Genomic DNA, 22,444 nt, shown 5'->3' with positions numbered 1-22,444 from the left:
TTGATAATCATAACTATCAATATAAGATAAAATTTATTTTAACAATAACCCAATAAAATAACTTAAAAATAATTATAACCATATCTTAAAACATATCTACCATTATACGATAAATTTTTGTTAACTACCATTATAAATTGACGCATTATTATAAATTGACGTATCATACATCACCAACAAAATTTCGTATCAATACAAAACCAAATCAATTAAAGTTTGTGTTAGTAATTGTGTCAGTTGTAGATCATCAATGGCTGGGTAATTCTTTGCTCTTTAAATAAAATTATATTTGTATTTGTTATGTACATTGTGTTTATTTTGAGATTTTTGTTTTTACATACAGATCAAATTTAATTAGGGAATTAAATTCAAGCAAAAATGATTGGAAAATCAAAGTATGTGTTTCTCGCCTGTTTGACGTACTGAATTTTCGCAAACAAGATAGCTTAATAAGTTTGGATATGGTCCTATTGGACGAGGAGGTATTTCTTATAAAATATTACCTCTATTAAATTTTGAATTGAACCTCTTTAGTTTTTATTATAACTAATTAACTTAATTTCTTATATTTAATAACAGGGTGATTACATTCACGCCTCAATCAAATCCAACTTTGTTCAACCCTTTCGTCCGAAATTGATTGAAGGAAAAGTTTACACCATTAGATACTTTTCAGTCATACCAAATAAGAAGCAATATCGCATTGTCAGTGACAATAAAACAATGAATCAATTTTTCAAAACACTGTTGTCCGAGCTATTGGGGATGATGGAAAAATTCCAATGCATAGATTTGATTTTATACAATTACATTCTTTGGATCAATTTCGCAACAATTATTCACTTCCCGGTAAATATATTGGTTTATTTTATCTAAATGTATAGATTGTTTTATATCAATTTTATTTTTTCTAATATTTCAGTGTTGTATTTTTATATTAGACATAGTAGGTATGGTTGTAAAAGAAGTCGATGATTCTATCGAAATAGAAGATAAATGGTATGTATATTTTACTTTTAAATAATTCTTCTTACGTATATTTATTTTATGTGTATCTAATATTATTTTTTGTAATTAGGGGGAAACGAGTTCTAATTAAGCTTTGGAATAATGTTTTTGCTGAGTATACAAAACAGAAAAACCAACTTACTGATTTCACTAAACCTTTTCCTATTATAATAACGTCAACGATGGTGAAAGAGTTTAATGGTAATTTAAGTTTATTGTTGGTTATTATTTTACTAATTATTATTTTCATTATTTTTCTAGCTATTTTATTTTTTATTATTACTTAATATGTAGGTACTTTTAATCTTACCTCTTCGTCATCAACCAAAATCTATACAAATGTAGAAGTTCCAGAGGTTCAGTTGTTAAAAGATATTTGGAAGTATGATTTCTATCTTTCAAAATTCTTATTTTGGTACATAGTGTCTGCTTTTAACAATAAAATATTAATTTATATTTTTTTATCTATTTTTTTTATTTTTTATCTATTTTTTTATTTTTTATATTTTTTTATCTATTTTTTTTATTTTTTATAATAGTGAAAAATCGGAAAATAGTACTATTGGAAAACTTGAGATACAACGTACTTCTACGGACTCAGAAGAAATTATCTCCAAGAAGATTGATATCTTAACTCTTATGAATCACATCCAAAAAACTGTTGAAAAGGTATTATATCAAAAATGCTATTTCTATTATTTTGAATCATTATTTAATAATTAAATATATATCATACAATATATATATAATTTCTAATAATTTCGTAAATATAGGATTTAATATTCTACTGTAAGGCTAAAGTGACTGATATCATGGGTGAGACTGGTTGGTATTATATCTCATGTCCGGTTTGTAAAAAACGCTGTCAAATCAGTTGATAGACCAATACCAAGGTTAGAATTTTAAGAATAGTTTATGGTTTAAATGTTAATCATATTTAATTAGCTATTGATTTTTTTTTAATAATGACCTATTGGTATCGTTTGGAGCTTGGTGTTGAAGATCATAGTGGGTCGACCATATTTGTTATATTTGATGAAGAAGCTAAGAAGTTAATTGGTCAAGATGCGAGTGCTGTTTTTGAAGCTCATATATATGAAAAGGTTATCCTTTTTTAAAATTACTTACAAAAAATTTAATAAAATACAATTATATATTTTAATAATCATTCAAAATATTGATTATATTGCGTATTTTATTGTCACAGGCTAATAACAAAGATGATGCTAGCGATAATGACGCAGAATCAGAAATACCAATGATAATTAAAAATATCATTGGGAAAGAATTGATTTTTAAAGTTAAAATCACTGCTTATAATCGTAAAACATCACGACAAACCTTCACTATGATGAAATTTTTTGAAACAATTATCCTTGAGGTATGTTTTAACTTTTAAAAATCATTAAATTTTTATTAAACTTTTCCAAAAAATAATTGTTATACTAACTATTTGATATAAAGGACAACAAAGAAGCTACAACAAATAAAGAAGAAGATACAAGTAAGGATAATGGAAAACGGTCTCATGATGAATCTGATAGTAAAGATGATAAAGATTCAAGCAACAATACATTTAAAAAAACAAAGGTATCTACTTAATTTTTCTCAATAATTAGCTACTTTATTTTAAAATAATATACTAATTAATTGTTTAAAAATCTAATCATATTGCAGGTTTAATTTCATGATCAAGATAACAAGTTTCATAATGCGAAGGGATATTCAAGCTTCGAAATTATCATCCATTATGTAGTTTTTATATACTTCATTAAATAATCATTGGTTATTTTAGAATTTCATTATTAAGTTAGCCATTAGACTATTTAGCAATTTCTTCATATGATTTTATATTATTATGTACTCAAATATTTTAGAATTTAACTTTTATAAGAGATCTTATACGTTTTATTATTAATTATAAATTTGAGGTATTAAAAAATTGATGTGCAACATTTGTTAGTGATATCAGTAATTTCAGTTATCCCATATCCTACTCAAAGTAAGCTCGCCACGCCAAGGAAACGCAATTTGACAATTGGTATATACTCAAAGTAGTTTAATAAGGCTGTTACCATTTTTAATTTATATGACCGTTCAACAATAGTATATATTTTAAGATTAAAGATAAAAAGGTGAAAAAAAATAAAATAAAAGATAATCTATAATCTATCTAATCCTAACCCAACTTTAATAAAATAAGTATCAAACTTAGATTTAAACTTTTATAAGAAATCTTATACGTTTTATTATTACTAACATATATATACTCAAAGTAGTACAATTTTAATTTTTATAAGAGATCTTATACGTTTTATTATTACTAACATACTTTATAATCTAATCCTAACCCAACTTTAATAAAATAAGTATCAAACTTAGATTTTAATTTTTATAAGAGATCTTATACGTTTTATTATTACTATCATATTTTGAGTATAGGAGATTGATATCTCAACTCTTAAGTTTCAAGGCCGAAATACTATAATCTAATCCTAACCCAACTTTAATAAAATAAGTATCAAACTTATTTGAATCACAATGTTTAATAAAAAAATTTATCATACCTATTTGAATAATTAATATGACTAAAAGTTATCTTTTTAATTTTGTCCAAAAGCTACCATAAACATTTACGTGATAGTATATAGGGCCCAAACATGTTTATGGCATATTTGTTATTTTTTTTTTTTTTTTTTTTTAATCTTTTCATGTGATGAAATTTTAATTACAAAAATTCCTTAAATTCAAAAGATAAAAATTTACTTTCATTGTAAAGATATTACTCAAACTTTATATTCTAATAAACAACTTTAATAAAATTATCATACATATTTAACCCATAAAAATTACATGTATGCAACTCAAGAAAGAACACAATCATCATACAGTGAATCTATTCTAAAAGATACCATGAACCAAGATTTCATTAAAAAAGCTTTGCAAAGAGAAAGAAGGAAAAGGAGACGATTGATACTCAATGAGAAAAAAGCACGAAGACAACTGCATATAGGACCAGGTAATTAATATAAAACATAACTTGCTCTTTCTAATAAAATTAATCAAGATATCAATCTACTGTGACTTGATAGTGATGTAATTTGATTACCATTAACAAAAATTTGAATCATGAAACCGTATGTAATACAAGAATTATACGCTCTTTATGAAACAATATATGCTCTAGATGTAAGCCCGTATTATAGACCAAAGAGTATTTTTTAAATTTTTTGTTAAGTGGTGTGTTATAAAGTAAATAAAAAAAGAGGAAGTACTCCCTCCGTTCATAATGTTACAAGATTATAGGGAAAACACTGAAAATATATCTATACATGAACCATTAATCCAGAGTACTATAAATCTAGAACTTAGGAACTGTTCATTGCAATTCATGTGAACAGCTACTGTATTCATGTTCCTGTTTCAGTTATATTGGCTTAAATTAATGCAACAATTGAAAACGGACATAATTAGGAATGTCCCTTTGTTTTAATAATATATACCAAGTACCTAGATTAGCTGCTTCTCCTTTTGGTGCACCGGAAAGTAGTTCCCAAATCTTGTGGAGTGTTTTCGACATTATGAAGCTACATGTAACAGAATAATTTGTCATGATAAATATATAAAATCATCAATGTAGTACGGTTCTATCCATATCGAAAATACTTCAACCATACAACCTCCCAATTTCTCCATTGCTGAATAAATTCACCAAACAAACTTGAATCAAATCAACTGTTAGACAATACATTCTGAATATATAGAGTGAAGGTTCAAACAACATCATGGAGCTTAGAAAGGTACAAAATAACTACAAAGAAAGCTGTGACTCTGTTAGGGCATTCATACCATGTCAACTCTGAGAGAGGGTTAATCAGCTTTACGAGCTCATAGATGGTCATTGAACATAAGAAGGGCAATCTAGCCATAGTCCATAAGAACTATTAGAACACCCAAAACCTGCAATAAATAAATTTACAATATTTTGTCAATTGCTAACACTTTACTCATCTTTGAATTGTATGTGCAGATTTGCATAAAGACAAAAGAAGGCGATTATTTAATAACGAAGAGAATGAACAAATTCAATTCGAAACAACTTCAGCAGGTATCATAAAACTTACCAACTTACCTTGCACTTTCTTTAAATCACTATCATTATCTAAGCATGAATTACTTTAATGTACAGGAACTTATAATGAAAGCTACAAGTATATAAGCTTAGGCTTACCTGAATACGAATGTCCAGAGTGTGGTGCATTAATGTGGTACGAAGAGAGAGTTAAGAAGAGAAGCACAAAGAACAGGACAATCTTCAACCTATGTTGTCAAGAGGGGAAAGTAAAATTACCCAAATTCAAAGAACCACCCAGGTTGCTGGCAGAATTGTTGAATTACATGGGAGACAAATGCGCATCAGTCTTCAGACAACTTATTCGTATATACAATTCATGTTTTGCATTTACGTCAATGGGCGCTAAGGTTGATAATTTAGTAAACACAACAGCAGGGCCATATATTTTTAGAGTAAGTGGACAGAATCATCATCGCATAGGGTCTCTTCTGCCGGTGGATGATAAACAACCATCATTTCCCAGCTATATATATATGATGGTGCATTAGAAATCAATTTAAGAACAGATGTTGTTCAAAAGAATGAAAACAGCCCAAAATTGAATTTTGAATTACTTTCCAAATTGAAAGCAATGCTTGACAAAGTGAATCCCCTAGCACAAACCTTTAGAATGACACAACAAAGAATAAGACAAAATGTGGGAGAAAAGTGGACCATAAGGCTACTTGGTACAAGAGACAACAAAAAAAAAACATACAACATGCCAACATCATCTGAGATAGCTGCACTTATAGTAGGAGATATTGGACATAACACATATGGAAGGGATATAATAATTGAGCACAAATCAGAAGGATTACAAAGAATAAGTGAATTACACCCAAGCTTCATGGCTTTACAATATCCTCTGCTATTCCCATATGGAGAAGATAGTTTCCATCTTGGGATAGTATATGCTAAGAAAAAAGGATTAGGAAAAGGCAAAAGGGAATGTGTGACCATGAGAGAGTTTTACGCATACAGGCTGCAAACAAGAAAAACAGAAGCTCAAACTCTACTACGAGCAGGTTAACTACTTATCTTATTCAAATTAATATGCACGTTTTTACTTATATAACACATATACAAACCTCCAAAAAAGATACAAGAATTCGTTTACTTATATGACAATAAATTCATATTTAAACATAATTCCTTATATCTTGCTGCAGGTCGGTTACTTTTACAATTTATAGTAGACTGCTATTGCGCGATTGAAGAAGAAAGGCTGTCATTTATCCGAAACAACCAACAGCAATTTAGGTGCGAAATATACAACAACATACGAGATGCTGTAGTACAAGGAGACATGAATGGGGCAGCAGTGGGAAAAAGAATTATCCTACCCGCATCATTCACGGGAGGACCAAGATACATGTACCAAAACTATCAAGATGCTATGGCAATCTGTAGACGATATGGAAGCCCACATCTATTCATCACATTTACAGCAAACACAAAGTGGCCAGAAGTACAAGCAATGTTGAGTCATATTGAAGGACAAAAGCCAGAAGATCGACCAGATATCATGGCAAGAGTATTCAAGCTCAAACTAAAACAGCTCATGAAGTGTCTTAAAGAAGACCATTACTTTGGGACTGATGTGGCAGGTAAAGTAATTTACAAAAGAATTTGCAAAGTAATGAATGCGTACCAGGTCATACACACACTTCACAGATAATTCATTTTGTTTCCTTAATCTACTTTTATAGTTTTCCACGGTTTACTTTTTAGATATAAGCAAACTATAATAATTTATGATGAACCCATGATGAGCAGTTCAATTAAAAGTAAAAAAAAAATTAACTTTTTATTAACAAAAAAAAATCCTACAACTAACTTTTAGTAATGTATGGCTAAAATACAGATGTATGCACTGTGGAATTTCAAAAGAGGGGGCTACCTCACGCTCATATACTTTTATGGATAAAGGAAGAAGAATTACCACACACTCCACAATTCATAGACACAATCATACAAGCAGAGATCCCAGACAAAGAATCGAAACCAGAATTATATGAGGCCGTTACACGTTACACGTTACATGGTCCGTGGTCCATGCGGAAATTCCAATCCAAATTGCCCATGCATGGTGGATAAGAAGTGCAGCAAAAACTATCCAAAGCAATTCAATCAAGAAACTATTTTAGATAATAATGGTCACCCCGTATACAGAAGAAGGGACGACGAAAGGTAGTAAATTATTTTACAACAAAAACTTAAAAATGCCATAAATTGCTTCATACTCTAATCCCAATATAAAACTCGCAGGTTCATTAAAAAGGGTGATCATCTAATGGATAACAGATCAATAGTTCCATACAATGAAGGCCTACTACTAATGTTTGATGCTCATATTAATGTGGAATGGTGCAATACTGATGTGTCTATTTTATATAGTATTTTACCCCCATCTCTTGGTCGTAATTAGTAGTGTTTTTGGCTCTTTAGAGCCACTTTTATTACTAATTGGTGTTTTCTAGAGTTTTCGTAGATTTGGTTGACTTTGGCAGGGATTTATGCTTTTGGAGTATTTTTCCCGAGATATTTTGGAGCAACCACGAGCATTGGAGAAGCACGACCAGAGTTTATAGCCCAGGGCTCGGTATAGGTGATATCGGGGCATTTGGACCGAGTATTCAAGACCCAAAGAGGAAACCCAGATTGGCCCGAAGAATTGGAGCCCAATCGAAGTCTAAATAGTTGCCCAAATGAGCCGCCCGGCCAAAAAGGCTGGCGCCCGGAGGCGCGCCCTGCCGGGCAGGAGAAGCTTAGGCTGGCGCCCGGAGCTAGGACCCGACTGGGCGCGAGCCTTATACGGGATTTTTCCCATCTTCTTTCTTCACCATTTCTCATTATTTCTTCTTTCTCCATAACTTTTTCTCTCTAAAACTCAAATTTTCTCTACCTTCTCTCTAAGATTTCTCCTCCATTTCTTACCCAAATTCAAAACTCTTTACATATTTGTGATCCTTTCTTCATCCTCTTCACTTTCATATAAAAATTTTTCAGTTTTAATTCAATAAATTTTCAAACCCATTTCTTCAACATGGCTTCAAAGAGGGCTAGGTCCATTTTTGGTAGGAACTCCAGTTCAAGGGAGGAATACGACCCGGACTTGCAACTCCCATATTGGCTGACGATCCGGTTTGTGAGCCGGGAACAAAAGGAACGGCTAGAGCATTTGGTCGGTCGTGAGGTAATTCCTTCTCGGTGGTTACACCGCCCTACCTTAGAATCATTTGGTTTGTATGATTTTGTTAAACGATTTTTGAATGATATTGGCATGAGAAAATTTGTTGACATGCACTATCCTACATACCGAGAACTTACATGTGAATTCCTGTCCACTTTTCATGTTGTTAGTAGTAGGAATGGGCCTAATTTATTTTTCAGGTTAAATAATAGAAATATTAGTTTAACTTTTGTTGAATTTTGTAGATACATACCGAGAACTTACCTGTGAATTCCTGTCCTACATACCGAGAACTTACCTGTGAATTCCTGTCCACTTTTCATGTTGTTAGTAGTAGGAATGGGCCTAATTTATTATTCAGGTTAAATAATAGAAATATTAGTTTAACTTTTGTTGAATTTTGTAAAATTTTTGAATTAAATTCTGAATTATCTCACCAATGGCATGCAGACTATAAAATGGGTGACTTATATTATGCTTTGACTGGTTTACCTGCCCCCGACCCCCAACATGCTAGTACCAAACCTATTCACCACCCTGTCCCAAAAATCTGGCAAAGATTTGCGGGTTTGTGTTTTTTAGGTAGGGCCGAGCCTCATAACGCTCAAACTAGCTGTTATAGGACATTATGTGTACGGGTTCGGGAAATTGAACATAGGCAGGTTTATAGTTCACCATTTGAGTAGGCATGCCACAGCCAGCACCACTTCCAAGTCCCCTATCCGTTTAGGTGGCCTTATCACTCGAATAACGGTGAAAAAGGCCGGTTTTATTGTCGACGGACCCCACCAGCTGACCAACTGTGGACCAGATACCTACATGACTGCTAGGTATTTTGAGGATGTGGGGTGGGTTAGACCGGATAGCGAGCAGACACCCTTTTGGTGTATTTGAACTGGGAAAGAGCAACCTTTACCCATTTTTCCCCTACCCAGTCCTGACTTGACCGCCTTTCCCCCAGGGCAACTTTCTTACACTTATGATGCTTTAGTTGCCAACGCTAGGGGGCAGGCACCACCACCACCAGTACCACCACCCCAGCCTCAGCCCGAGGTGGCTTTCTCTCCACCTCGTATGTCCCATTCCGTCCCTCATGTTGACTTTGACCCGGTTTGGGATCTTCAGAGTATAGGTGTAAAACCCCATCTAAAATAGAAGGCGAGACGTTAGCGGAAATAACGTCAAAACGGAATATCACTCTAAGGGTTACTAAAAACTAAACAAAATAAATAAATAACTGAAATAGAAATAATGAAGAGAAAGAAATCCCAAATGATCAAATAAGACTTCCAACGAGGCAGAACAACCTCAAATTCGGCTATCTCATAAAGAGAAGTAAAGATATCAAAAGATAGTCGATAAAACTCCTTGGGAACAACCTAAACACTATGCTCTCAGCCCAGACTCAACAAACGTTACTCTTCACCTGCAAATAACATTTAGGTTCCACAATCAGTGGGGAGTAACTAGCAGTTCTCCCAAAACTTGTAGAAACACAAAGCTAAGCATAGAGTAAAGCATAGAAGCATACATACAATTAATACAACATATACATGTCAAGCAACAACTTCATAATATAGACAAGATAAATATGATAAGATACATAGATAGGAATCCAAGTCAACACATGCAACCTGATTACAATACAAAACAAAATAAACATGTATATTGAACAAAGTAATTATATTACCACATGATTACGGAGTAAGAATAAATAGCACCCAAAGCATAAGCAATAAACTCATAAAAACAATAATTAACACTTATAAAGGTTCTTTAAAGAGGTCTAGAAAATTCTTGACTTGACTTAGGAAGACCTTCTCAAAAGCGTAATAATATTAAAATAGAGAATTTTAACTTTTCGAAAACTGATCCATAGTGAGGTAAGCATATAAAATATGAACGCCGGTGAATTCCGCAGCCCACCATCAAAGATTTGTAGGGCGAACCTACAGACGATTCCGCAGCCGTCTGCGTCTGAGAATGGCCAAACTCCCAGTTTTCCTACTCGAATTCCGCAGCCCGAGTAGTTTCGGACGACAACAATTAACCTAGAAAATTACATCTCGAATTCCGCAGCCCAAGATGTTGGCATGTTCCAACCATTGAATTCCGCAGCCCAATGGTTGTCTTACACTCACGAATCAAATAAAACAGTAAAAATAATTCTTCAAAATTATCCAAACACATTTAGGGATCATCAACCCCAATACTACAGGTCTTTACTTCTAAGACCAAATTTCAACAAAAATCCTTCAAAAGAGTTTAACTTCAAAATTCTTCAAAGTGTACAAAAATCATTTATATATCATAACAAGGTGTCACTCTTATTGTCTGGATTTGGGTACGAAGCTAATTATAACAAAATATGACAATACACTCCGTACACAACCCTTGGCGAAGCGGTGCTAAAAACAGTGTTATTCTACTTTAAAGCACAACGACGTCGACAATTCACTTAACACCCAAAAATGGTAGACACTACACGACGTATTAAACGCTTCATAAACACACCCAAAACATACCAAAATGATAAAATAAAACCATGACATATTAATCCACATATCAGGCAATATATACATACAATATAGGCTTAAATTCATGACTTTAACAGGGTAAAAACAACATGACAAAGTAGCAGCCCCTAATTAGAACTACAGCAGCACATTGTAAAACAAATTCACCCAAAACCAACCTTAAACTCACAATTAACCTTAGCCCATTATCATACACATTCTAAAAACACCATAGATCAGAATAGACACAAGATTAGGCATAAATATTATGCAATACATCACTTAAAACCACTCAATTCACGCAGCTCACAAACTAACCTGGCAGCAACACCTTGCTTAGTTTTAGGCATATAATCACATCAAAGCATACCCCAAAACACGATAATTTTACTTGGAGATAATCCTAACATGATGCCTAATTATAAATAAACAATAAAGGCCTATAAAACAAGTAAATACCATGCTTAAGGGCTGTAGAAGTACATGGTAACTTCATTGATTATAGCAGCAGCAATTTGAGGATTCTAGTGCTTAAATTCAAGACATATCTTCTATTGAAACATGAGTAAACCATTTAGGAATATACCTAACATGATGCTACACAAACATAGGTACTAAATCAACCAAAAACTAGGAAAAATAGAGCTGTAAACCCACAACAGCACGACAACAATTACAGCAGCAATTTCGATGAGCATTAGGGTGTATAACATGCTTTAAAACCACTAAAACACAACAATAATTTATGGAACCAAACCTTAATATATATACTACTTCTAGGCATGATTATCAAGCATAAAAACCAGAAATAAAAATGAATAAGAAGCCCTCATTTCTCACGCACAGAACAACGACCAATATACTAATTCTAGCACCTTGAATTACAACGAACCTCTAATCTATTCAACTCTAATTTGCACCTAGCCTCAACCTATCCTAGCCATGATTTCTAAAGCTTGGAATAGTGCTAGTTACCTCTTAAGTGAAGGCAATAAAAATCAGATTAAGGTGCAGCAAGGATTGCCCACCAAAACGTCCAAACAAAGCTTTATTTACCCTGTGTTCCTTGGTGTTCTTAAGGACAATTGGGTGCTCGAACTTGAGGGGAAAAACAACAGCAATATACCCACGAAAACCCTTGATGAATACATGAAATTTTGAGGGAATCTAATAAGGAAAATTGTTGTGAAAGTGAAGCAAAAATCACGTTCAACAAGCCTTGCTTTGGGTAACAAAAAAAAAAGTTGGCTAGGGAATATCAAGTGTTTTTGGACAGCAATTAATTGGTAATTGAATGAGATTAATTGAGGGTGTAATTGGGGGGGTTACTAGGGTGGAAAAATAAGAAGCAACAAGCCCTTGAATAACCGTGAGAAAGAAGAGAAGATGGGCCTTAAGCAACACTTGTGATTACAAAGTAAAGCCTTAAATTAAGGATGTCAATTGGACTAGTTTAGGAGTATTTACCAAAAACTATCATGCGCTTAAGGAGAGCAAATAAACAAGGTTATACAAGCCTAATTAGACGGTTAATTACTAGTCTGAGTTCTATCCCGAGTTAATTCTAGTTGGCCCGAAAAAAAAAAAATCGAGGAGAAGACATGGAATAAGAAGCAAATAAAATACACATATAATAACACTATTAATAATAATAATAATAATTGATATTATAAATCAACAATAACCAAAAATAATTATAATAAGAACAATAATAATCAATAATCATAAATTAATCATGATGCAAAATAACATATAAAGTTTATAATGTAACAGAAATCAGGAAGAAAAGACAAAATATGAATCAGTTATTAACGTGTATATATAATAACCTTATTATTAATAGTATTATTAACAATAATATCAAAATATTAATAATAACTAATTAGAAATTCGAAATTTGAATAGAAATCAAAGTATTAGTGAATAATGCTCGTAAAACCTTGGTTCAAAATTACGGGGTGTTACAATAGGTCAGGCCCTAGGACGTATAGAGCATTCACATACTGACCTTAGGAGGATGGTAGGCTCCTTAGACCAGAGGTTAGGGTACCTAGAGAGGAACCAGGGTAGAGCTCTCTACCCTATGTACGATGATTATACTCGTCGGGGCAACATTCCCGACGACGCTATTCACCCTGGTTTCAGCCTCCACCCCAGGGATACGATAGGGATCCCACTGCCCGTGGTATTTACACTGACTATTCTTCTTTCTTCGGGTACGGGCAGGACATTCCTTTCGGGGGACCGGGGGGGGGGGGAGTTTTCACGCTGATTATTTTGGTGGTAGCTCTTCTGGTGCACGTGGTGCAGGTGGCAGTGGAGGTGCAGGTTTCAGCTCGATGGATGAGGATGATGAGGACTAGCTATGCTGGCCTAGTTTCCGAGCCAATGAGGACATTGTCTGATTTTGGCTTGGGGGAGATTTAGGTTTGGTATTTTTCTTTTTCTCTTTCCTTTTATTTTTGGTGTGTTTTCTTAGGTTAGATTTCTTGCTTTCTAGGTTAGTTTTATTGCTTTCTTTTATATATAAAAATACAAAAAAATTGAAAAATAAAAAAATCCAAAAATACGTTCCAATGAATTATAAATTATGCTTCCCTGTGCCCCTTACTTGAGAAAATTGTTTTGATTCTTGGTATTTGATGATAGGCATTGTGGATTAGTTGATCTTGATTTGATGTTTGATTGCCCTAAAACCTTTACATGCGTCAATTTTGTCCAACTACTTGTGAATATAGTGCTTAACTAGTTGATTTGGTAAGGAATGTGTGATAGTTCCATATTTTCTTGTATGTCAATGAATTTGAGTATTGGTTTGCAACTATAAGTAATGTTTATATGATTCATTATTATGCACATTGTGGAGGACGAAGGCATTTGTTCTTTTAGGTAGCCTCCAGATGATTGTAGATACATTTGTTCCCTTCTTGCTACCCATGTTGTTGCCTTGACCTTTTTGTTGTTTATTAGCCGCATTACAAGCCTATTTTGCCACATTGGTTACTAGTCCCAAGCTTGGCTTGGGGGAGCTATTAGTGAGTGAGGTGAGGGAGTTTGTAGTGTAGTGTGCTTACTATTTGTACAATTTGGGTGGGATTTGAGAAGTTGTTTTGTTGTTATTCATGTTTATTTTTGATGAGTTTGAGAGTTATATTTTCTTGAAAAAAATAAAGCATGATATTATGAAAAAAGAGAAGTTCAAAGAAAAAATGTGAAAAAAATAAGTGAACTTCGAAAGAAAAAAAAAAAGTGTTCAAATGTTCTAGTTGGAGGTTGATCAAAAGAAGAAAAAAATAAGAGCTTCAATAGGAAAAAAATTCAAGTTTGGAAAATAAGTTTGTTTATTCACTCTATTACTCCATTATTATATCTTATGAGTGAAATTGTAAGTGTTGGGTTTATTTATTATGAGTGGAGTATATTGGTTGATGTTAGAGTTGGTTATGTAGGAGATGTATGATCACTATTTATTTTGATCATGGGTTTTATTAGGATATGGCTCCTTTAAACATGGCTTTTCTCTCACTTATTCCCAAATTTATCCTACCCTTTACCCTAGCCTTACATTACAAGCTTTAAAGACCTTCTGACCTTTGTGCATAGAATTGTATGAATGTGAAAGTGTTGTTTATCAATGCAAGTTATGATTTGGCATATTTCGAGTCGACTAGTAGGATTGAGCGTTCATTGTTTTATACACACGAGAGTGTGAGTTGGGAGGGCATTGTTCACATAAAGGGGTTGGATGGAGAGCGATCGAGTACATCTTTTACTCGCCACAAAAATGAGAGTTGAGTGTGTGAGCACTAGTCTTGAATTCTATATGCTCTTGTGGTTTGCTCTGTTTGACAATTGTTAGGGAAGAAAGGTAATTGGATGGATTTGATTGGTTGACTCTGAAGCGTATTTATTTGATTTATCCTGGATCGTTCGTGCTTGATTTTTACTTTTGGGGTGAAGCATATTTATAGATTCATTGATGAGATCTTTGCTTAAGGACAAGCAAAGGTTTGGCTTAGGTGAGTTTGATGTGTCTATTTTATATAGTATTTTACCCCCGTCCCTTGGTCGTAATTAGTAGTGTTTTTGGCTCTTTAGAGCTACTTTTATTACTAATTGGTGTTTTCTAGTGTTTTCGTAGATTTGGTTGACTTTTGCAGGGATTTATGCTTTTGGAGTATTTTTCCCGAGATATTTTGGAGCAATCACGAGCATTGGAGAAGCACGACCAGAGTTTATAGCCCAGGGCTCGGTATATGTGATATCGGGGCATTTGGACCGAGTATTCAAGACCCAAAGAGGAAACCCAGATTGGCCCGAAGAATTGGAGCCCAATCGAAGTCCAAATAGTGGCCCAAATGAGCCGCCCGGCCAAAGAGGCTGGCGCTCGGAGGCGCGCCCGGCCGGGCGGGAGAAGCTTAGGCTGGCGCCCGGTGACGCGCCTGGCCGGGCGCGAGATTGGTATTAGGGAGCAAAAAGGCGCGCCCGATCGGGCAGTGCCTCGCTCGATCGGGCGCGTGTATTTCTTAGGAATTGATTAACGTCGTTTTAATTTGTTTCAGTTTAGGATTTTGTACGGAGTATAAATACTCCTCCGTAATACGATTTTAGGATCTCTTCTTCTTCTCTTTTCACTTTTCTTTACTCTCTTAATTATTATCTTAGATTTCTTTTCTCTTAAACCTTTGTTCTTAATTCTACTCTTAATTCCAGATTTATTTTGGTAACGATTTCTCTTCCCTTAATCTGAGTTGTTTATTTTATTCCTTTCATCATGATTTATTTTATTACTTTGATTAGTTTAGTTTTTAATATGTGTGAGTAGTTTAATTTCTAGGGTTTATGGGGATCTAATAAATAATATGAAGGGGTAAATTGTTGTTAATTATCAATGCTAGATTAATTTCCTATTGATTGATTTAATGCTCTGTAACTAGATTAGGCCTATCTTTTATGCATGAGTTTGACAATATGAATTCAAGATTCGAGAGATGAGAATTAATGTTTAGGTCTAGTTTCAATAGGCAGATTAATATATAAATGGTTAAGTCCAGATTCGAGAGATGGGATTTAATGCCGGTAGATTAATTGTGTGATTGTAATACGTAGCGAAAGCCCTTTACAATCTGGTTAATTAATGCATTGATGATTGACTATTATTGATTATTGGTATTGCATGATAATTTCTTATTGAATTGTTTTAACGTTTTATAATTGTGGCTTGTAAAAGTATAGCAATATTAAATTGATGAATCGAGCAGATGTTAATTTGATATTAAAGGCTATTTTCAATAAGAACTTAGACCTAGTAAATTGCGAAAGCCTGTTAGATCTATGTTGATTAATAAATTGCGAGAGCCTGTTAATCATGTTATTTATGCAATGTCAATGATTGATTACTATGTTTTACCCTGGAGTATTATTTATTGGTGAACCTATGCCCTAGATCCTTTTATATATTGTTTCTCCCTATTCCTATTCTTTGTAGTTTAGTTTCATACTCAATTATAAATATTGGTTACTTAAATAATTTAGATTATAATAATTAATTAGGAGTAAAAAGACTTGTTTCCCTGTGGAGATCGACCCTACTTCCCTATCTACTTTAGTTAGAGGACTTTGGTAATTATTTTTTATTAGGGAATACGACTTTACCCTGTCAAATACCACACGTGTTATCAAGTACCTGTTTAAATATATATGCAAAGGACCAGACAGGACAACCATGATAATTAGTGACGACGAAACAGATGAGATAAAATCATACCTTGATTGTAGGTATATCTCAGCATGTGAGGCCGCATGGAGAATTTTTGAATTTGATATCCACGAAAGAAGTCCGTCGGTCATACGTCTGCCTATACACTTGGAAGGAGAACAGGCGGTTGTTATTCGAGACAATGAGAATTTAAGCATGCTCATGAACAATGAAGAAGCCAATGAGACTATGCTCACGGAATGGATGAAAACCAATGCAATTGATGAAGATGCAAGATCCTTGACATATGCAGATTTCCCTACAGACTAAGTATGGACTACCGTTGATGTAGTTGATGAGCTTGGAAATACAAAAAAGAAAAAATCTTGGGAGAAACGACATCATGGAAAAACCATTGGAAGAATAACATATATACACCCAACAGCAGGAGAGAGGTACTACCTTCGTCTACTACTCAACATTGTCAAGGGTCCTAAATCTTTTCAAGAAATAAGGACAATCGATGGCTACTTGCATCCTACCTACAAAGAAGCGTGCTACGTTTTGGGACTACTTAGCAATGACAAAGAATGGCACGACGCTATACAAGTGGCCAACCAGTGGGCAATGCCATCGCAACTACGAGAACTATTTGTCACACTACTTCTATTGTGCGAAGTGACTAACATATTCAGCCTTTGGGAAAGTAGCTTTAAGGCCCTCTCAGATGACATACTACAAAAGAAAAGGCGATTATTCAAACATCCAGAACTAATACTAACAGAAGATCAAATAAAGACATTCACCCTACTGGAGATTGATAGAATCCTTGTGAAATTCGGAAAGTCATTAGCTGATTTCAAAGATACGCCACAACCCGACTTCACTGAAGCAGAGTGCATGGAAAACAAGCTAATACAGAAGAAATACTATATGACACCAAGCAACAGCAAGAAGAGTGGTCAAGCAGAGTAATAAAACTGAACAAAGAGCAATTGGTTGTTTTTGACAGAGTTGTGCAGGCTGTACAGAACGAAACAGGGGAGATATTTTTTGTATATGACCACGGAGGGACCGGAAAGACTTTCCTATACTGCACCATATCAGCAAGGCTTCGTGCAGTAAAGAAAATTGTTCTAAATGTTGCGTCATCAGGTAAGGCATTAATCTTTTAAAATGTTATTCAAATGCTACCTGATATTAAATTCAAATTAAAAAAGAACAGTAAAATTAGTCACATCTTTACGATATGAAATCTAGGTTATATAACAAAAAACAGTAAAAGAAATTATTTACCTGTCACTTCTCTTCAAACTGCAAATCAGGTATTGCGGCCCTACAATCCTGGAGGAAGAACAGCACACAGCAGGTTTGAGATACCGATTGACCTACTAGAGAATTCAACATGTAATATCAGTCGCAAAACACAACTAGCAGAACTACTACAGCAAACATCATTGATTATATGGGACGAAGCACCAATGGACCACAGGTTTGCATTTGAAGCACTTAGATCGCACTATGAGGGACATTGCAGGGTACAAGAACCCAAACGCAGCATCTAAGTTATTTGGTGGCAAGGTGGTATTATTTGGAGGAGACTTCCGACAAGTACTCCCCATCGTGCCAAAGGGAGGCAGACAAGAAATTGTCCAGGCTTCGATTAATAGATCCCACATATGGAAAGATTGCAATGTGTTTATACTAAAACAAAGCATGAGGGTACGAGAAGGGGACATCGAAACAGAGAACTACTTTAAAAATAAGAGGTTCAATGAATGGCTGCTAGCTATGGGAGATGGAAGGCTTGAAACACAAAATGAAGATCATGAAGCCGAAGGAACATGGATTGAAATACCAAGTGAGCATATGGCAAATGTGGATATCTCTGATCTGAAAATGGTCGTGGAGACCATTTACCAAGATTTTGAACAAAGAAAAAGTGATGCCAACTACTTGAGGGAGAGGGCTATACTAACACCCCTAAATGATACTACTGATAGCATTAATGACTACATGATGGGTCTCTTACCCATAGAAGAAAAAACCTACAAAAGTTGTGATGAAATATGCTTATCCTCAACAGATTGTGACCAACAATTTGATGCATACCCTATAGAGTATTTGAACAGCCTAAAGTTACCGGGCTTACCCCACCATGAGCTAAAGTTGAAAGAAGGAATGCCGGTCATGCTTCTCAGAAACATAAACCCACCACAAGGGCTATGCAATGGAACTCGCCTTATTATTACGCATCTTGGGAAGTTTGTGATTGAAGGAAAGATCATAACTGGGTCTAAACAGGGAAACAAAGTTGTAATACCTAGAATTTCAACAGACCACAAACTGCCATTTATATTGAAAAGAAGACAATACCCTTTAAAGCCTTGCTATGTAATGACAATAAACAAGAGTCAAGGACAGTCACTTTCATATGTGGGAGTATACCTACCGAATCCTGTTTTTAGTCACGGAAAACTCTATGTGGCAGCTTCAAGAACAACTTCACCAGAAGGCCTAAAGTTTTTTATCAATGATTCTTTGCAAAAGTACAAAAGGAGCACAAAGAACATCGTCTACAAAGAAGTTTTCTCAAACTTACCCTCTGTGTAATAGTCATATCTTTTTTTTACACCCAAATTTTACAAATATTTTTTATTATTAGCAGAACACAATATTTTAATAATTTACTTTCCAAATTAATCATATAAAGATTTTTGTATTTAAATAATCCATATTATTCATTACACTTACGGAGTTACAACTCAACTAAAACATGTTGAATTAAAACATGAGCAGCAAGAATGAGATAGTTTATTGTACGTTAGTTAGTTAGTTACAATTACGAAAAACTAATGGACATAAGTACATAATACGTAGATGCCAGACATGAGAGCTTACCAGAATTTTAAACAAAACAGCACCATTCATATGGTCAACCTTCATATTTGTAAACCTATGTTTCACAGCATCTACAGAGATCTTTTCCACAGTGGAAAAAACAAAAAATGGAATCACTTGGGAAAAACTCTCAATAGCCATTGTAACTTGGGAAGCCTGCGATGTCAAAAGTAGGATATCAATGACACTAAAGGCAGCTATGGCATAATGTACTATGGTACACTTGCAAAATACAGTTGGTAGAGATGCAAAATATTACAAATGGAGCACCTGCTGTAGCAACCTCAGAGTTGCTAGCTTTTCCAAGGCAGGACTATACTTTGACAATTGCAGCTGAAGCAAGTTTTCCACCAAACTTAGAAATTTTTGTTCAACAAGGGCTGAACTTTTAGAGACAAATCCAAGGGGAGAAACTCATGCTTTAGAAGATGATAAAGATCTTTCATTCCTGGCAGTACACAAGACAAAACTACTTTAGAAACCTGCAAGTTACATAAAAAAACTCAGGATAAGATGATGTTAAAAAGACTAAATATCTGCCACAAAATCTCTTTGGTTTTCAATACCAAAATTCTGAAACAATGAGCAGCTAGGGGTTAAACCAGTTCCAAAATAAGAGCAGTTTGGGGGTCATACCAGTTCCAAAAGAACTATTAGATGCATGAAGAGAATAGAGAAAAGCTTACTTAGTATTATTGATTTACAGAGTATTTATATACAAGTCTTAAGTGACCATTATAGAACAAAAAGTCAACATACTACCTTAAATAAAGAGATTACAGAGTATAGACTATACTATACATGGAATCAAAGAATAATATAAATACTAAGATACGATATTGTGATTGATCGTAATCAATCATGCTCATTCATCAAGGCTGCAATTTAGGAGATGAATTCTCCTTAACTGCTATCTATGATATCTTTCTTTCAAAATTAGAGGCAAAAAGTAGATATACACATATTAACAAAAATAAAACAAGCCAATGGATAAGCAATCAATTATCACTTCTATGCTCTCAGGTTTGGATACAAGATTAAAATTAAAAAGATTAGACATCCTCCTATCACGCAAAAACAAAGTATGGTGATTAGTTAAAATTTTTGATATTATTATTTGTTAGATTTTCATTTTGTTAGTTACAAAACAACGATTTAAGCCTTGAAACCACCTCCACCCACTTTTTCTACAAGTATGTTAGCAAGTAAGCAACGAACTTTAATTTTATGCACATTTAACACTACAATATACATATATAACATCCAACAAAGTACAATAAAACTTCAATTTCTAATTAATGCACTGCAACATATAACATTTTTCAACTCAATTTATGATGACAACAAGAAAAACATTGATTTAATCGGACTAATTATCTGGAAAAAGTTAATTCAAGTTGAAATTTATAGATAATAGCTTCACCTTCTTCTTCACTAACTCCTTTCTTCACAAATGCATGTATTTTCTCAACCAATTAGGTAAATTTCTCACTTCTTTAATCACCTTTAACTTCGTCCAGCATCAAACTTCGCCAATTTCACATCAAGCCTATCAACCTAGCCAATCGAAAAGCAAAATTACAGTAACAGAGGGAAAAAATTACTTTCAACTAAACGAATTCTGACAAAATTTCAGTTAAATGAATGACAAAGATCAAAATTGCATGAAGAGAAAGAATTACGGAGTACCATATATTTAAGAAGAGAGAATGAAATCATAGATTAGTTCGATCAATTCATCAAGATAGATATGATTCTCAAGTGAAGAGAGAGAAGAAGACAGAGACTTGATTTCTGGGTTTGATTTCATTTGGTTAGGGTTTATTACAGTGAAAATTGATACATTATTTTTTATGAAGTGAGAAAATTGATACATTTTAATATGGAAGAAGACAGAAAAGGGTAGTTTTTTTAATATATTTATTAAAAGAAAAAAAGGGTAGCTTTTTTTTCATTTATATTTTTCTGAAATCAAAAGGGTAGCTTTTTTATTTACAAGTATGTGTTTTAAAATCTATATAATTTAAAGTTGGAACATATCATTTAAAATTAGGGATAATTTTATTACCATTAGTTGTTAGTATGTTACTGCCGATGATTCTTAATTGATGTACATGGAAATATGGATTGGAATTCAACATATTAAATAAGATCAACAATAAAAATATGATAAAATTTATGTAAAAAAGATAATATTTATTGTATTTCCTTATAAATAGACATAAAACTATTTCATAGTACATGCATCAACAATTAACCACACGATACATAAAAATAATAATCATTGGTTTAATATCAAACCTACATGGCTTTACAATACCCTTCGCAAAACCTGTATGGTGAGAATATCCAACAACATCAACCACAGCTCAACATGATGAGGGATGCAATGGAAAACGAAAATACTGCGAGGAACGAAGACGGGAAAAGAACAATCTTGCCACCAACATTCTTCGGAGACATAAGATACATGTACCACAATTATAGAAAAAGAATAGACACTACATGCTGCACACTTGAGATGGAAAAGGAGAATAGAGTTATTTTGCCGGCTTCATTCACGGGAGGACCAAGATCCATATACCACAATTACATAAGCAAAATATACTCTCCATAGAGGAGATGAAGATAAAATCCGTCTGAAACTAGCAATTTTATTTCTAATTATGTTATTAATAAAAAGTAATATTTAATAAGTTGAAATAATTATATTTTTTCTTTGTAAAGAATTGCAATATTATATCGACTACATTAATAATTCATCTCTTTATTATTTTTAATGTATTTGATTAATAAATATTGATCCAACACGATCACCTATGGCTGTTGATCTCTACTATATTCATAATTAAAAATAATAGTAGAAAAAGTAAAAATATTAAAAAAATAATAATAAAAATAAAAAGCTATAAACTAACCCATGCATCTCATAATTAAAAATAATAATAGAAAAAGTAAAAATACTAAAATAATAATAATAATCTATAAACTAACCCGTGCATCGCACAGGC

General features: G+C 33.5%; 1 protein-coding gene and 2 long non-coding RNA genes across 8 annotated transcripts; 1 reads left to right on the top strand and 2 right to left on the bottom strand.

Annotated features, from left to right (window-relative positions):
- The first annotated feature begins 250 nt into the window (after positions 1-250).
- On the top strand, positions 251-2,691 carry LOC110708897. Its single transcript, XM_021887120.1, has 12 exons — positions 251-258; positions 344-482; positions 580-705; positions 923-999; positions 1,079-1,209; positions 1,303-1,390; positions 1,548-1,677; positions 1,782-1,856; positions 1,998-2,111; positions 2,216-2,389; positions 2,473-2,598; positions 2,686-2,691. The coding sequence occupies exons 1-12, from the start codon at positions 251-253 to the stop codon at positions 2,689-2,691; spliced, it is 1,194 nt and encodes a 397-aa protein (XP_021742812.1).
- Positions 2,692-4,362: 1,671 nt separating this feature from the next.
- Positions 4,363-7,400, bottom strand: LOC110708486. Its single transcript, XR_002508753.1, has 2 exons — positions 4,858-7,400; positions 4,363-4,595 (listed from the first exon to the last, which is right to left on the bottom strand). It is a non-coding gene; the product is annotated as an uncharacterized LOC110708486 (long non-coding RNA).
- Positions 7,401-8,156: 756 nt separating this feature from the next.
- On the bottom strand, positions 8,157-21,277 carry LOC110708485. 6 transcript variants are annotated; one of them, XR_002508751.1, is made up of 7 exons: positions 21,123-21,277; positions 20,857-20,990; positions 19,693-19,915; positions 19,434-19,589; positions 17,829-17,923; positions 16,602-16,699; positions 8,157-9,744 (listed from the first exon to the last, which is right to left on the bottom strand). It is a non-coding gene; the product is annotated as an uncharacterized LOC110708485 (long non-coding RNA). The 6 variants fall into 6 exon arrangements; XR_002508747.1 differs by having other exon boundaries at positions 19,704-19,915; XR_002508750.1 differs by having other exon boundaries at positions 16,602-16,692; positions 19,704-19,915.
- Positions 21,278-22,444: the final 1,167 nt, after the last annotated feature.

The sequence above is a fragment of the Chenopodium quinoa genome, unplaced genomic scaffold (genome assembly GCF_001683475.1).
Source record: "Chenopodium quinoa cultivar QQ74 unplaced genomic scaffold, ASM168347v1, whole genome shotgun sequence".
NCBI lineage: Eukaryota > Viridiplantae > Streptophyta > Magnoliopsida > Caryophyllales > Amaranthaceae > Chenopodium > Chenopodium quinoa.
Note: the sequence above shows the minus strand (reverse complement) of the source record. Positions and strands in the feature narration are given on the sequence as shown.